The 16,740-nt window shown below is 53.4% G+C and overlaps 1 protein-coding gene across 1 annotated transcript; it reads right to left on the reverse strand.

Moving 5' to 3' along the window:
• Positions 1-1,211: 1,211 nt before the first annotated feature.
• CIMAP1C (ciliary microtubule associated protein 1C) lies at positions 1,212-5,803 on the reverse strand. The gene is made up of 4 exons (XM_004017835.6): positions 4,862-5,803; positions 3,734-3,844; positions 2,522-2,635; positions 1,212-1,841 (listed from the first exon to the last, which is right to left on the reverse strand). The coding sequence occupies exons 1-4, from the start codon at positions 4,980-4,982 to the stop codon at positions 1,363-1,365; spliced, it is 825 nt and encodes a 274-aa protein (XP_004017884.1). The 5' UTR covers positions 4,983-5,803; the 3' UTR covers positions 1,212-1,362.
• Between the last annotated feature and the right edge of the window lie 10,937 nt (positions 5,804-16,740).

Here is a 16,740-nt window from a genome sequence, read left to right on the forward strand (position 1 = left end):
AGATTCAGCCTCCTCTCGTGCTTCCCTGAACCCCTCTCCCTCAACAGTTCCTGCTCCCCTTCCTCACTTCCAGGGGCTGCAGAGCAGTGCTCCCCACATCTCCTGCGGCGAGCGGAGCTAGGAGAGGGGCTTGCCCCAGGAGTGAGGGTGATCAGAACAGGGGATCTGGATACCAAGAATTAGGGAAGGACGAACATCAGCCCCCAAGACCCCAGCCTCCCCAGAGACCAGCAGGAGAGCGGGCACCAGGCAGTTCAAAAGCAGCCAGGCCAGAAGGGGTGGGGGCTCTCGGCACTGCCCGGACTGATGAGTGAGGCAACACTGCCCCCTACCGGTTATTCACAGCTCTCTCCTCTCCTCTGCCACCAGACGCTAGAGGGCTAACCGATTGGGGTGGGGACACACAGGTGACTCTCCAAAGACAGCGTGTGACATACAGACCCTCCTCCCAGCAGCTCCCTTCCCCTTTCCGTCCCCGCTACGCTGATCCCTAGCTTCCAGGCTCTGCCTGTCTTGCCCAACCTGCTCTCACTGCCCAAGGAATTCTGAATAGACCACATCTCCTCCAGCCCCATCACCCTGAGGACAAACCCTGAGTCCCCTTCAAGCTGCCCACTATCTGGTCTCAGGCCAGCCTCCAAGAGCCTAGGTGCCCGCCCTCTGTGCCTGCCCTGGTTCCCTACTCTTGTACCCTTTGGTCCCACCTGTGTGCCATCCTCTTCATCTTTACCTCCACCGAGAATACCCTCCATGCTACTCACTGTCTCTGCTCATTCCTGGGGTTCCTCCCCCAGGAAAACTGCCCTCCTCCATCCCCAACCCGCATGGCCCCTGTTTCCTGTGCTCACATGCACTCACCCTACTCCTCACTCCTCTCTCGGATCCTGGCCACCATCAGGGATCAGAATCAAACAGTTCAGGAGCTGGAGGGAAACTGGCCATCTTCTAGGTGCCTCCTCCCCCTTCACTGAGGCCCAAAGAGTTGTGGGAGCACACAAGGCCACACAGCACACTCAGGGCAGACGCGGGGCTGGAACTCAGCTCCCCAGAGCCTCCATCCGGGGCTCCCTGGAGGACACAGAGCTGCCTCCCCTGGTGAGCCACAGCAGAACATCTCCTAGACAAGGACCCCTCCCACACCTCACAGTATCCCCAGCTGCTCAACCAGGGCAGGGCCCAAAGAAAGCAGCTGTGTTTGCAAAACCGAGGAATAAATAAATGAAAATATTTATCTAACGCCTTCTATGTGCTGGACACAGCAGGCACCAGCTCTGCTACTTAAAATCTGGGTAAGTCGCTCAATTCGGTACAGAAAAATAACTTCCGGGGACAGGGTGGTGGGGGGAGTGCACCAGGGGGGCCTCAGTCACGAATGTCGATGACCAGTGGGCATAGGCAGGGCGAGTGCTTGATGCCCATGGTGAAGGCGGGCGGGCGGGGCTTGTGCGCCGTGACCTGCTGGACGTTGTGGGAGCCAGGGCCAGGCCGAGGTGTGTGGTCCACCGGGTAGCCAAAGCGCTTGGCCATGCTATAGACAGGGCTGCGGTTCTGATAGACGGACGGCTCTGGCCGGGGGTGTGCGGCCGGTCCGGGGCCTCTTGACATATTCTTGTAGAACCAGTTCTTGTCCAAGTGGGCCAAGCTATAGCAAGGAGCAGCTTTGTTGGCAGGGAGGTTGGGCCCCAGCAGGAGTGGCATCTGGTACCGGTTGGGGCCCGGATTGGGGTCCATCACTCGGTATGGGCACCGGAAGCCAAGTGAGTACTCAGGAGCCCTTCGTTCCCCAGGCGGGCGGGTCTTCTCCAGGTGGTAATGGCAGGGGGCCGGGGTGGGGCTCAGACCTGAATGTAGGCGAATGAAAGGGAGGGGTCTCAGGGCTGGAACCAGGCTGAATCTCCTGGTGACCAGCTAACGAGTCTAGGGAGGGGCAAGGCCTTGGTGAGCTGGGTGTGACTTCCCTATAACCATCTTAGCATTGGACGGGGACACCACCTCCTTGCGTGGGGCTCTGGGACGAGGGTGGGTAGGGACTTCTTCATAGACACTGTCTTCATAATATAAAAACCCCAAGCATCATCAGAACATCACCCTTGGCTGTCATTGTCCCTGTGACAGCACCAAGAAAACGTGCTGGAATCAGTAGTCTGTGAGCTCATTAGCATAACACGAGCCCTGTGATATTTTTACCGTATCACCCTGCAACATACATGAAACATTGGCCTCCAGACATTAAGTACTGTGACCAGACACGGTGACATGGGTGTCTTGAAGTGACCTTACAGGGAGAGGCCAGCATCTGCAGACACACCTGGCGAAGGGAGTCATGCATGACCCCTTTGCTCCTGCCTGGGTCCTAAGTGTGGACCCCCACCCCTGACCTCCCACCCCCGACCTCCCACCCCCCTGACCTCCCACCCCCCCGACCTCCCACCCCCCAACCTCCCACCCTCCCGACCTCCCACCCCCAACCTCCCACCCCACAACCTCTCACCCCCGACCTCCCTCTTCTGGCCCGTCTTACGCAGGTTAGAGATGTGCTCTGCCATGGGAACTTGAGGACAGCTGGCCATCCCAAACCGAGTTACCTTAGGATCCAAGAAATAGCGAGGCCCGGGGCTACATATGTCCATGATCACTGCAAGGCAGCCAAGGAAAGGGCCGGTCACCCCAGAGGCCGCCCCAGGTTGAGTCTGGCCTCTGTCTCCTGGCAAGATCCCCCTCCCCAAGAAAAGTACCGAGGGCACCTTCCTAATGCCTTGGGCTCTTAGGGATTTGGGGAGCCTTTATTTCCTCATCTGTAAAATGGATCTTTTAACACATGACCTAACATTTCTCTAGAACTTGTTCAGAGGAACAGATAAAGTAACAGCTGCCAGGGACTGGTGCCAAGGGGACAATAATAGGCGTGTGTGTGTGTGTTAAGTCGCTTCAGTCATGTCCAACTCTTTGCGACCCCATGGACTATAGCCCGCCAGGCTTCTCTGTCCATGGGATTCTCCAGGCAAGAATACTGAAGTGGGTTGCCATACCCTCCTCCAGGGGATCTTCCCGACCCAGGGATCGAACCCACGTCTCCTGAGGCTCCTGCATTGCAGGTAGAGTCCTTGCCACTGAGCCACCAGGAAAGCCCGTAGTGGCTATTATTAGCATGAAGAAAGGATCCAGCCCCAGAAAGGGGGGGTCCCCTGCTGAGAAGGGTGTGTTACCCCAGCAAGTGCCTGGATATCAGACCCCCAGATACACACCGCGGCCCACCCTCTCACCAGCTGTGGCCGTCGGCCCCAGCTTCTCACCGGCCCTCAGCTCCCTGCCTTCCAGGGGGTTCTAAGCCACCTGGGAGGCCCTGAGTCCACCACCACCACCCCCTTCCCTCCACCCCATCCCCATTATTCCTGCCCAACTGCTTTGGCAAGTGAACCCACAGCAGTCAAAGCTGAAGGGTGCCAGCCAAAGACCAGTCAGAAAGGAGACCCTGCCAGCTGGATGCAACAGGTCACTTCACAGCTCCCTCAGGAGGGCCAGCTGGGAGGTGCCTTCAGAGGGACAGGTAACTTGGCCCCTTGCCGACTTCCTTCTGGACCTAGCAGGCCACCTGGGTGTCCCACTCAAGGCAGGCCTGGGCTCCCAGGGGCCTGTGGCTACAGGTAATGACTCCTCCCCTCTCACACCGCCCCAAACATCCAATAGTAATAACCCTACGCCCGCGGGGACTACGGGTGTGGCAAGCACTCACGCTTCTCCGAGTGCCGGGCATGCAGGGTATAGGCCGGCTCCTGGAACATGGAGACATCGTGGTCTATATAGCCCGTGCAGGATGGCCGGAGGTACTGGGCAGGCCCCGGACCTGTGAGCACGGAGAGAGAAGCCCTCAGCCTGGGCCTGCGAGATCAGAGGCAGGGAAAGCCCTGAATACAGTGTGCTTAAGACCACTGCAGGAACTTCCCTGGTGGTCCAGTGGCTAAGACTCTGGGCGCCCAATGCAGCGGGCCTGGGTTCAATTCCTGCTCAGGGAGCTAGATCCCACATACTGCAACCAAGAGTTCACATGCAACAACTAAATATCTCATGTGCCAGTACTAAGACCTGGTACCGCCAAATAAATTAATATTAAAAAAAAAAAAAAGAACACTGGGGTCTTTGCTCCTGCTAACGTCACACTGCCACAAATCCCACCATTGAGACACTTCCTTTGGGGAAAGTCAATGTTCCTAGACAAAACGCAATTTCTCTTGGACAGGCAATGCATCATAAGAAAAGTAATCGTTACAAGTAACTGAGAACTTATTCTGTGCCGAGCACCATGCTAAGCATTTTCTACGGGTTATCTCAGCTAACCCTCTCAAGAACTCTGTGAGATACATATTCTTGTTTTTCCCATCTTACAGATGTTCAGCCTCTAACTGAGGCTTAGAAATAGCAATTCACACAAAGTCACACAAGCTGGTACTGTGAAAATTCTAAGACAGTAGCCAACAGAGCCCACACATTTAATCACATACTAAACAACCCCCATGTACAGCAACACTCAGTCATCAACAACATAGTAAGAATTTGTTTGTCTGCTTTCAGTTGAGAGTAAGATTCAAGGGAAGTGAGGAAAGCTAATACGGACTAAAGATGCCATTGAATCCCTAGTCTTTTTCCAAAACTGGCCTCACTTCAAACCGCTTCCCACCACCCTCCCCAAATTCCCAGCAGTTAATTCTGCTTGTGGAGTTTAGCTTAGAAGTGCAGATCTTCTGTGGTGTTGAGAAGAGCCTGAAGGGGTTTTGCGGGAGGCAGGGCTTCAAGGTTAGCACACCTTCAGCCTCTCTTCAGAGAGAGGAATGAGCCCAAGCCCGGGTCAGGGGCCTGCTCTCACCTTTGAGCATCGCCAGGACCACAGGGGTCTGCTTTATCTCGTGCCCTGAGGACACTGGCAACTTTTTCTCTGGCTGCTGCCCATAAAACACAGGGTTCTTGACACCCTTGGGCACTTTCATGTCTGGGGCCAAGCGGGGGGCAGAGCAGCTACTGAGAGACGTGGAGCACCGGGCAAGGAGCTGGGCCTGGGTGAGACCTGTTCCGGGCACCCCTGCCCAGGCCCCTGTGTTCACTCTCTCTCCCCAACGCCACAGGCGGCGTGAGGGCTGAGAAGCAGAGCAATCCTCCTACTTGAGCAGCTGAGGCTGTCTGGGGTGCAGCCAGCTGCAGGGCCCCGCAGGCAGGAGCTAAGGATGACATCACTGCAGAACTTGGACTGTGAAACCCAGAGTGTTTATTTCCTCCAGTTGCCGTGGCGCCTGGACTGCGGTGTAGAAATTCTATGCTGGCAGCTCAGCTGTGGAACCCTGAGAACTCAACCCCACTGTCCCTGCTCCCAACCTGGCTAGTAGCCTGAGGGGCCCCAGGACCCTGGATCAAGAAGCAGAAAGGGAGAAGCGGAGTGACAGGCCCAGCTCTTCACTCCGGCTTTGTTGTTCAGTCGCTCAGTTGTGTCCGACTGTTTGCAACTCCGTGCACTGCAGCACACAGGCCTCTCTGTTCTTTACTCTCTCCCGGAGCTTGGTCAAACTCAGGTCCATCAAGTCGGTGATGCCATCCAACCATCTCATCCTCTGTCATCCCCTTCTCCTCCTGCCCTCAATCTTTCCCAGCATCAGGGTCTTTTCCAATGAGTCAGCTCTTCACGTCAAGTGGCCAAAGTATTGGAACTTGAGCTTCAGCATCAGTCCTTCCAATGAATACTCAGGGTTGATTTCCTTTAGGATGGACTCGTTTGATCTCCTTGCATTCCAAGGGACTCTCACTCTTGGTGGGTGCCCTGGAGGTGGTGAAAGAGTGGACAGGTCACGGGTGAAGGATTCTTGCTACCTGCACAGCCCCCTGGAGTGGTCATCTATGCTCCGCCCCTCCCACCTATCCCCCAGATTCTGGACATGCCCCCCTCTTCTATAGCAGTCTATTTTTTCTAGGGAAAGTATCAAGCCAATTATTTCATAGTAAGGTGTGACTGTCTGATAACTTCTCAGATTCCTATGCCAGGGATGGTGTCTTTAGAGATCCATGTCTAGGGATATTTGACTGCTGCTGACATCTCGGGCAGGGGATGGGTGCAAATAAAGGACGGTGGAGGCTGGGGCTGAGGCCTCAAGAAGCTGCTTCCTGGGGCTTCCCTGGTGGCCCAGTGATAAAGAATCCGCCTGCCAATGCAGGAGATGCGGGTTTGATCCCTGGTCCGGGAAGATGCCACACACCTCAAAACAACTAAGCCCATGCACGACAACTATTGAGCCCGTGCCCTAGAGCGTGGGAACTACAGCTATTGAGCCCACGTGCCGCAGCCACTGAAGCCCAGGCACCCTAGAGCCTGTGCTGCACAACAAGGGAAGCCATCGCCACGGGAAGCCCGCGCACTGCAGCTACAGAGTAAGCCCCACACGCTGCAACTGGAGAAAAGCTCGCGTGCTTCAGTGCATGCCTAGCCAAAAATAAATAAAATTACTTTTTTAAAAAAGAAGAAGCTACTTCCTGTTCTTGTGGTCAAGAGCATCCCCTGAGTGGTGGGAGTGTAAGAGAAAACACTGAAGAATAGGGAGGATGTTTAGCTGCCCTATGATTGATGGATGAGCCCCGGGGCTGAGGAAATGCTCGACACCCCCTCACCCCTAAAAAACAGGCGGCTCAGGGACCCTGGGGCCTGCTTCACCTACCAGTTCATAGCTCAGACCAGGGATATGATCTAGAGTGGTTTCCATCTTGGGCACAGATGACCACTGGCTTTAGAGAGGGTGTCTGTCAGAGCCCCGGTACACAGATAACACAGTTGAGGACTCAAAAGGGCCCAAGACTTGCCCAAAGCTTCCCATCACATTAGTAGCAGAGATGGAACCAGAACCGAGAACTCTCTTTGGATCACAGCCTCTGATCTAATGGAAACCAAACCACGCTTGAACTCATTCCAAACAGTAGGCACAATGAGGACTCAGAGCAGACCAGCCAGGTATGCTGCGTGCTTCAGGGCCTGACTGGTGGGGCTGAAGGCTTGAAACAGAGGACAGGGTGCCCACACCCCGCACAGCAGTTCCTTCCTGTGTCTTTCTCATCACCCGAGGGGCAGCAAAGCCTTTGATTTCTGGAAAGGGAGGGCTGGGCAAGGCTGGGATTGGCCCAGCCTCAGCTGGCCCCGGGCCACGGGCGGTGCCGCCTCCTCACCCTCATCCTTGCCAGCTTTTCCTGTTGGAAGTTGCGGCCTTCTGGGCCCAAGTCCTGATGGTTCCCTTGTACTGATAGCGGCCAGATGTTGGGCTGCAGCCTTCACCATCCTGGGCTGGTGGAGAGTGGTGGTCTCCAAGCGTCTCAGGCCCACGGAGCCTTTCTGACCCCACTACACACGCTGCTGCTGTCTGCCATCCTTGTGCCTGGTTCTTTTAGGGAAACTGAGACACTCTCCTCCCTGGAAGGTCACCCCATTTCTGCTCCAAAGGCTCCCTTCCCTCCAACTTTAACTGAAATTTAGTTGACCCTGGAGACAGCCCTCGGTTCTCTCCAAAGCTACTGCTCTGTCCCTCTGAGCTCAAGGTGGAGTGGGTGGCTGGTCTCCTGGGTATCCACCCAGGCAGTGTCCCCTCCCTGACAAGGGCATGGCTCCGTGAAGAACCCAGTATCCAGGGTGCCCCTCCTCATCTCTCAGGATTGGCATCTGTCCTGACTTACAAACCTGGCAGCCTTGGTTCATGGTCTTCTTCCCCATTCCCAACTCCTGCATTACCCTGGTCACTTAGGCCTCCCCAGGGGCCACTGACCACTCCCTGGGCTTCCCAATTCCCAGACCTCCTTCTCCCAGAGTCTCCAAATGCCTTCTCTCCACTCCCTCCCAGCCACCCTCCCCAGCACATTCTGGGTTTCTCACTGTCCTATCAGGAACACCATCCCTTGTTCTCACCATTCCACTTCTGACACTACACAGACTGTCTTCTATCACCAAGACCCCATCAGTGACCCAGCACCTCCCCCCGCCCATCTTTCAGGCTGCCCACCTTTTCTAACTCCTTTGCTGAGAAGTCCCAGCCCTGAGTCACCACATCTGACCTGCCCTCCTACAAGACCAGCTGGGAAAAGACTCATGGCCCCCAGACCCTGGACTTGAGTCCATTCCACCCAGCCACCCACCTCCGTGCTGGTCAGCTTGCTCTCTCCCTCTCCCCAGAGACCATTTCAAACATGGCTTATTGCCGTCCTGGTACCTGGCCCTCCCTCCAGCCCTCTGCTCTGCGTCTTGCTCACAGAGCACACAGAGGCCATTAGACTGACCTTGACTCAAAGCCTCCCTTCCACACTGTCAGAACCACCAGCTTCCACTGGTACCTGCTCCCGCTTCCCTCCTGGGGCTTAGGAGGGAAGACCCTCTCCCATCTCCTCTGCATCTCGAGAATATTTCACTGTCTGCTGCCATCCTCTCCTTGCTTTAACCCCTCATCTGGCCCTTCCCATCACGTTCTATATACTCTGCATCTCTCCCATCTATTAAAAACCATCTAGCACAGGGAGCTATATTCAATATCCTATGATAAACCACAGCAGAAAAAATTTAAAAAAAAAAGAATGTCTATTTGTGTATAACTGTGTCACTTTGCTCTACAGCAGAGATTGGCACACATTGTAAATCAACCACACTTGAATAAAAAAATTTTTTTAATTACTGCTACAGACAAAAAGATAAATTTTTTATAAGAAAAAAGATAATTAAAAAAATAAAAAGTATCTCCCTGGTTGCACACACCTCTCCCCAGTCAACTTGCCCTAAGAGGCGTTTTCCCTGCTGCCTCATTCTCACCTCCCTTTAACACTGACTCCCGAAAAGCTGGCTTCAGACCCACCGCTCCACCTCAACTGTGACCTGCATGTGGAAGCTGCCGCCAGTGGCCGCTTCTCAGCCTCGTCAGATTGGCCTCCCAGGAGCACTGGACCGCAGTGGGCCACCACTCCCTCCTTCTTGCAATGCCTCTTCCTGGTTTCAAGATGTTCTGGTCTTCCTCCCATACCCCCACGGCCCCTTCACAATCTCTGGCTCTTCTTCCTCAACCTGACTTTTCAGTGCTGGCACACGCTCATTAATTGCAAAGGGAAAAATAAGAAAATACAGGGAGAATCCTGGCAGGCATCACCTCAACCAGGTGTTGTAAGTTAACATCATCGACAATGGGACAAAATAGGTGCTGTGTACCTCCCAAGGATGCACTGAGAAGGACGCAGAATCAAGACTTCCCTGGTGGTCCAGTGGCTAAGATCCCACACTCCCAATGCAAGGGGCCCGGGTTCCATCCCTGGTCAGGGAACTAGATTCCATGCGCCACAGCTGAGAGTTTGCATGTCGCAACTAAAGCTCCTTCATGCCACAACAAATACCCGGCACAACCAAATAAAACGCTTTTTAAAAAAGGACATAGGGTCACTTCTGGGGTGTTCCCACCGGAGGCACATAACCTGAATCTACAAAGAAAACAGATAAACTCAAATCAACGTTCCTGTTACAAAATAACAGGTCTATCAGTTCAGTTCAGTCCCTCAGTCGAGTCCGACTCTTTGCGATCCCTATGAATCGCAGCACGCCAGGTCTCCCCGTCCATCACCAACTCCCAGAGTTCACTCAGACTCATGTCCATCGAGTCGGTGATGCCATCCAGCCATCTCATCCTCTGTCATCCCCTTCTCCTCCTGCCCCCAATCCCTCCCAGCATCAGAGTCTTTTCCAATGAGTCAACTCTTCGCATCAGGTGGCCAAAGTACTGGAGTTTCAGCTTTAGTATCAGTCCTTCCAAAGAAATCCCAGGACTGATCTCCTTCAGAATGGACTGGTTGGATCTCCTTGCAGTTCAAGGGACTCTCAAGAGTCTTCTCCAACACCACAGTTCAAAAGCATTAATTCTTTGGCGCTCAGCCTTCTTCACAGTCCAACTCTCACATCCATACATGACCACAGGAAAAACCATAGCCTTGACTAAACAGACCTTAGTTGGCAAAGTAATGTCTCTGCTTTTGAATATGCTATCTAGGTTGATCATAACTTTTCTTCCAAGGAGTAAGTGTCTTTTAATTCTATGGCTGCAGTCACCATCTGCAGTGATTTTGGGGCCCCAAAAAATAAAGTCTGACACTATTTCCACTGTTTCCCCATCTATTTCCCATGAAGTGATGGGACCAGATACTTGCCCAAAATGACAATATCATGATAGACAAAGAAATACTGAATAGCTTTTCTAAAATAATGGAAACTCAAGAAACAGGACAACTAAGTGTAATGCAGGAGCCAGGATTTTGTTTTGCTGTCAAGGATATTATTGGGGAATTGACAAAACCAGAAAAAAGTCTGGCTAGTTTAAAGTATAATACCAACCTTAATTTCCTGATTTGGGTCATTGCACTCTGGTTCAGAAAGAGAAGGTCCTTATTCCCAGGAAATACACAGTGAAGCATTTAAGGATAAGTAGCATTATGTCTGTGACTTACTCTCAAAAAATTCTTATAGGCAACAAATATGTCTATACATAGAAAATAATTTAAAATGTGATAAAATATTACCATTTGGGAAATCTTGCTGAAGAGTATGTGGGAAATATTTGTAATGGCCTTCCTACTTTTCTCTCAGTCTGAAATAATATATAAAAATTTTTTTTTTTAGAAAAAAATGTTGGTGTCTCAGAGTTCAGTCTTGGGAACTTCCTCTCCCTTCCCACCATTCTCCTCTTTCTGGGAACTCTCATCTCCTCTGTTACTTCATTCCCATTATCTGTATCCCAACAATTCTCAAATATATATATATCTCCGGCTCAGCCCTTCTTAGGAGTTTAAATCCATGTATCTGACAGCCTGCACAGCATCACTTGAAATTCTCAAAACATCTAAAAATTACCATGCTCAGAGCTCTTCTCATGAGATGCCCCCTGACCCCATTTATCTCAATGAATGATGCCATAACCCATCTAAGTATCCAAGCAAGAAATCTGGGCTCGTCCTGGACATCTCCCTTGTCCTTACTCCCCACATCCAATAATCCTCAAGTCACTTGGGGAGACTATGAGTTCCCAAAGGCAGGGCTCCTGTTACTTACCCTTGTGCTCCAGTCCCCAACAAAGTGTCCTGACATATTGTAAGTGCTTAAGAAATGTCTGTGGATAAATGAATGAGTTGATCCCTTGATTGATCAAGAAAAAGATCACTCCTCATGGGAACAGAGTTCTACTTTCTGAACCCAGACACAGGCCCAGTCTTGCTGACTAGACTACAATTTACATTCATGGAAGTTTGTATCAGTTATCTCTTGCTGTGTAACAAATTATACTCAAAGCTTAAGAACTTAAAAGAGTGATACACATTTATCATCACACACAGTTTCTGTGGGTCAGGAGTTTAGAAGTGGCTTAGCTGAATGGTTCTGGCTCCAGATGTCTCCAGAAGTGGCGGTCAGGAGCCACAGTCATCTGAAAGTGTGACTGGGGCTGGCAGATACACTTCCAAGATGGCTCACTCACATTGAATGGTGAGTCGGTGCTGACCTTTGATAAAAGGCCTCAGTTCTTCTCCATAGGAGCTCTCTGCAGGCTGCTCAACTGTCCTCACTTCATGGTGGCTGGCTTTCCCAAGAGCAAGTAATCAGAAGAGAACAAGGCAGAGGCTGCCATCTCTTTTGTGACTTATCCTGGAAATCATACTCCATCATTTCTGCAAAGCCCTGTTGGCCATTCCCTGGTAGCTCACATGGTAAAGAATCCACCTACAATGCAAGAGACCTGGGTTCGATTCCTGGGTCCAGAATATTCCTTGGAGAAGGGAATGGAAATCCACTCCAGTATTATCACCTGGAAAATCCCAAGGACAGAGGAGCCTGGGGACTATATAGTCCAGGCAGTCGCAAAGAGTAGGAAACGACTGAGCAATTGACACATTCATTGGCTATTCAGGTCAGCCCTATTCAGTGTGGACGGTGACTCCACAGGGTTGTGAATGTCAGAAGATGAGGGCCATCTTGGAGGCTGGCTTCCACAGAGTTGTCACTGTACAAGGACCCCGAGCTAACGGGACCAACAGGGGCTGAAATCCAAGCTATACACCCTTAGATGAAGTGGGACATGCACTAAACCCCACCCAGGCTGCAGACAGCCCTGTCAGCTCGCTCCAGCCACCTCTTGGTTGTGAGTCTTATCTCTCCTTCAAAGGTTTCCTGGGAGATGTGCAGAGAACACAACCCTGGCATCATGAGTTTCCCTCATCATAACCAACAGGTGCTGCCCCTCACAGTTTATAAAGCCCCTGCGCCTCTGTTGGAGGGCGTCATCCAAGCACCATAGCGGTTCTAGTTCACAGATGAGGGTGTAGGTGCTGAGAGGTGAAGTGACTCGCCTGAGGCCACACAGAAAAGGCTTGGCAGGACCAGACCTCTGGCTCCTAACCCCACATTCTTTCCACTGCCCTGCCCAGCTGCCAGCTCAGACCCATGTCTCCTAACACCCACTGAAGCCTCATCCCCGGTCCTAAGCAGGTATTTCTCACCCTTCTTTTGGGAGCCCCACCCCAGCCCCCAAAAGGATCTGCCCCACACTAGACCCTGAGTAAATACGTTCATGAATATTTTCCATCCAAACGAAGACTCCCAGAGGCTCTCTCTGCAGCCAAGCTGAATATCCACGGATGGAGCAGAGCAGGGGTTAACAGCCTGAGCCAATATTTAGAAATAGCACAACCCCAGGAGGAGTCAGCTGCGGCCAGCTGGTCACAGCCACTGAAGCCACAAGCCTTTGTGGACGTGGTGTGGAAGATGAGTGCTGCTCCTGGGAACAGAGGCCCTGAGAGGGTCCTCAACCTCCCCCAACCCCCATCTCCCCAGGACAGCTTGGACCCGGGGAGAGCCTGCGCCTGGCCAGGAGAAACCCTGCCACAGGCCTCCCATCCACAGCCCACAGCCGGCTCCCAAGGGCAGCAAACATAACTTTTCAGCTCCTGAACTGTGTAATTGTTGGGAATAGCAGGCCCCACCCCTCCCGTCCTGGCTGCCTTGCGCTTGGAGGAGCCCCATGGATGCCTCCAGCCAGGAGCGGGAGCAAGGCCACTCCTAGCCGAGGCCCCGGGTCAGGGGCCCAGGCCTGGGGCCCACCATCGTGGAGCTCCTGGCCACGTGACTGCAGGGTCATGGAATTGAGGGCAAAAGCCCCGACTGCACAGTAGTGCCCTGGGTTCTAGATCCTTCATGGTGGAAGGCAACTTCCCTGAGGTGAGGACCTGGGCAACGGGAGCTGAGGCTCTGCCCCACTGGGGCACAAGCACCCGCCATTTACCCCCAATCTGGCTTTGGCCACAGGCTCCCTGGGTGGGGCCCAGGCAGTCAGGGTACAAAACACAGAGGCACCCAGAGTGCCAAGCCCCACCCAAGGCATGGAACGGCCACGGCCACGGCCACAGCCAGAGCGGGCACTCTTCATCCAAGCAGCCTAAGGATGGGAGTGACCGGGAGGACCTGGCCAGCACGCCTGACTGAACTCTGCAGTGGAGAAGCCCGTGATGTGAGGCTCTATCGCCTGTCCTCCCGGAGGCCCATCATTTGGAGAAACCAAGGCAGCAGTTTGACTTCTTCAGCCCTCAGCCGTGGGCATCCTTCTTCATTCAAGTGTGTCCTAGGTCTTCCTCTTCCCCCCATCCTGGGTGTCCCGTCCTGTGCTTTGCTGGGAAGAAATCTACTGAGAAGACAGGAAGTATTGTCTCAACTCGGCGTGCCCCGGGGAGGCGGCAGGGAGGCCGCGGCACTAGGAGAATACAGAGGGCGTCTGTGAAAAGGGAGGTCAGGGTGGGAAGGAAGGCTGGGAGGACTTCCTGGAGGATGGTGAGATATGGCCAGAGAGGCAGGGACGGTCAGGGATGGCCACCAGGGACACCTGGCGAGCCCAAGCCAGAGAAAGTCAGAAGGCAGAGGAAGAAGTTTGAGGATGCTAGGGAGGTCCTAGTGGGCTCTACTCAAGATGAGGATGTAGGGGCCTTAGTGGGGGGCACACTGAGGAGGCTGGCGGGGAGGGGGGACAATTGAGGAGCAGGCACTGCTCAACAATCGCCTTTGTTCTGAGATGATAAGAGGCGGTCAGGGATCAGTTTCAAGACAAAAGGCCTCAACTTTCCGCCAGTCTCCCTGGTATGATGCTGCTCAGCACCAATCCGGGGCTCAAGTCCCAGGCTACAGGCTAAACAAAGGCCTGGCAGGTATGCTCCAGTGCCCCAGCATCCCTTTACCGCTAGAGCCTCAGTTGTCTCATCAGTGAAAAGGGAACACTGTCCCCCAACACACACACTTTGCAGGGTTGTCAAGAGACCAGGTGAATGTTTTGTAAACTGAGACGCCCGAGCAGGGAAGTGACAGTGGGTTATTACTGCCCTGCCAGTTGCCATTATTTTTCCAGGCCTGTGTTTCTCTCCCCAGCTAGCAACCAGGCAGGGGGAGGCTGCAAGCTAATCCCGACTTGAATCTAAGCTGTGGGTGGGAGGCTCCACAGACAGACTAATAATTCCTGGTAGTTGTGGGTAAATCTGAGTGGGTGGGGATTGGGGAGGAAATGGGAGAAGATGGGGAGGGGGAAGGATGGGCAGATGGGGTGGCTGGAAATCTCCACCCATAATTTTGAATCATAAAGAAGCAAAAGTCTTCTCCTCCTTTCTTTTTTTTCATTCCTAAGAAGAAAGCTCTTTTCCTCCAAACGTTGTCTTCTCAGCAGCCCCGGCATCTTGGGGCCCACACTCGGCCAGTAATTAGTCCCTAACAAGGACCAGGTGCCTTGCTGACTTGGAGAGAAGGAAAAACAAGGGACAAGTATGGAACTGATGGCTTTACTGCCACCAAGACCAGCTGAGAACAGCCTGGCCACCTCAGGCCTCCAAGGGTGAACTGGAGGGGAGCTGTTAGGTTTGCCAAAATTCCCCCAGAAGAGCAGCAACTGGCTTCTAAGTCAATCCTAGCGTGCATTTATTGGGTACCTACTGTGTACAGTTGCCTCTGGAAGTTACATGCAAACTGTGAGACCCAGGGAGGATGTGCAGCAGGCCTACAGGGCAAGGAGGGAAAAAAAGACAAGCATTTGCTGAGCACCTGCTGTATACCCCAGGCTAGGCACTTGAGGTACGTTAAAGCCTTTAATCCTCACAAAGCCAATTTTACAAAGAAGGAAACCACAGAGAAGTGAAGTGATTTGCTCAAGTTGGACAGCTAAGCAGGAGAGCTTGGATTTGAACCCAGAGCCCCAGTTACCGCTGTGCTGTGGGCTTGGGGCCAAAAACCTGGCTCTACCTCCTAGCGGCTGTGTTTCAGTTAAAGTGTTTATCGCTCAGCTGTGTTCAACTCTTTGTGACCCCATGGACTGTACCCCACCAGGCTGCTCTAGCCATGGGATTCTTCAGGCAAGAATACTGGAGTGGGTTGCCATGCCCTTCTACAGGGAATCCTCCCAACCCAGGAATGAAAACTGGGTCCCAGCCACCAGGGAAGCTGTGTAGACTTGCTCAAGTCCCTTAACCTCCCTCAGCCTCAGTTTCTTCATTTGCAGAATGGGGCACAATTTTGTTGCAAACTTTGAAGGGCCGCACACACATGGTAGGACTGTCACTGGGCAAGGGGAGGGGCTGAGGACAGAGTGAGTGGTGGAATGGGGTTGGGGTGGGCTAAAGCAGGCAAGGGTAACAGATTCTGATGGAGGAAGAGAGGGGAGACACTCCAGGGGTTCTCTTCCACCCATTTGCTGGACAAAGAAACCAAGGCCAGGCAATGCCAATGCTGGGATTAGACGCAGGGCAAGCAGAGCCTCTTGATGCCAGAAGCTCTACAGTAACATTGCCCTTTCTCCTGTTTGGGACAAGGCTGAGATTGTTGCCTGGGAGGGAGCCAAGAGGAGCAGGGCCCCAGCCTGAAACTGTTAGGTAGGTGCTAAATCCAGGGCCAGATTTCCAGGAGGCAGCCCCAGAGGAAGTTGAAACACCAGATTCAGGAGCCCTTGGGTTCTGGTCCCATAAGACCAGGTATCTACTATCCATCTGGGGGCCTCTCAAGAACCACTTCCAGCTCTGAGCCAGTCTCCTCCTCCATGAAATGAGGGCAGGAGTGGTTGACAGCCACTTGGCAGGGTCCATTTGAGGCAAATGATCCCACGGAGTTGAGAATCCCTCCTGCCTTGTGGGAGAATCTAAAACATCTCTCCTTTACAGACTCCGTCACTGAGGCAGAAAAGGTCAAAGAGGCAATGCCAGTGGGCACAGAGCTGTACAGAACCTCAGGCTGGTGCTTCTATGGCCAAATGGCATTCTGAAGACCCCTCAGAGGCAAAGCAGCCCCAGAGCAGTCCGTGCGGTGGAGAGCGTCTGTCTGTCCTTCCTTCCGGGCCTGGCGTGAGGACGCCCCCCACCCACAGTCCTTGCAAGAGCAGAGGGCAGAGAAGCGAGGGGACCAGCCCAGCTCACATCTCCTTCCAGAGGAGTTCTCCCGGGAGCCCTTGAGTCGGAGCCCCGGGAATCCGGGCTCCTCTGGGATTTCGTTCTGAATCTTTAAGTTGGAGCCTGGGTCTGACCGAGCTGTAAGGATCCTCTCACCCTCGACGGGGAGGAGAACCTGCACGGGCCCTTTAAGACGGCTGGGGGTGGGGGGGCCGCCGGGAGAGCCCCGGCCTGAAACTGGAGCGCGGGTCGGCGCCTGCCCCGCCCCGGCGTTAAGTAGGCGGCTGGACGCCCGGGAGCCCC

This window comes from Ovis aries, chromosome 18 (genome assembly GCF_016772045.2).
Source record: "Ovis aries strain OAR_USU_Benz2616 breed Rambouillet chromosome 18, ARS-UI_Ramb_v3.0, whole genome shotgun sequence".
Taxonomy (NCBI): Eukaryota; Metazoa; Chordata; class Mammalia; order Artiodactyla; family Bovidae; genus Ovis; species Ovis aries.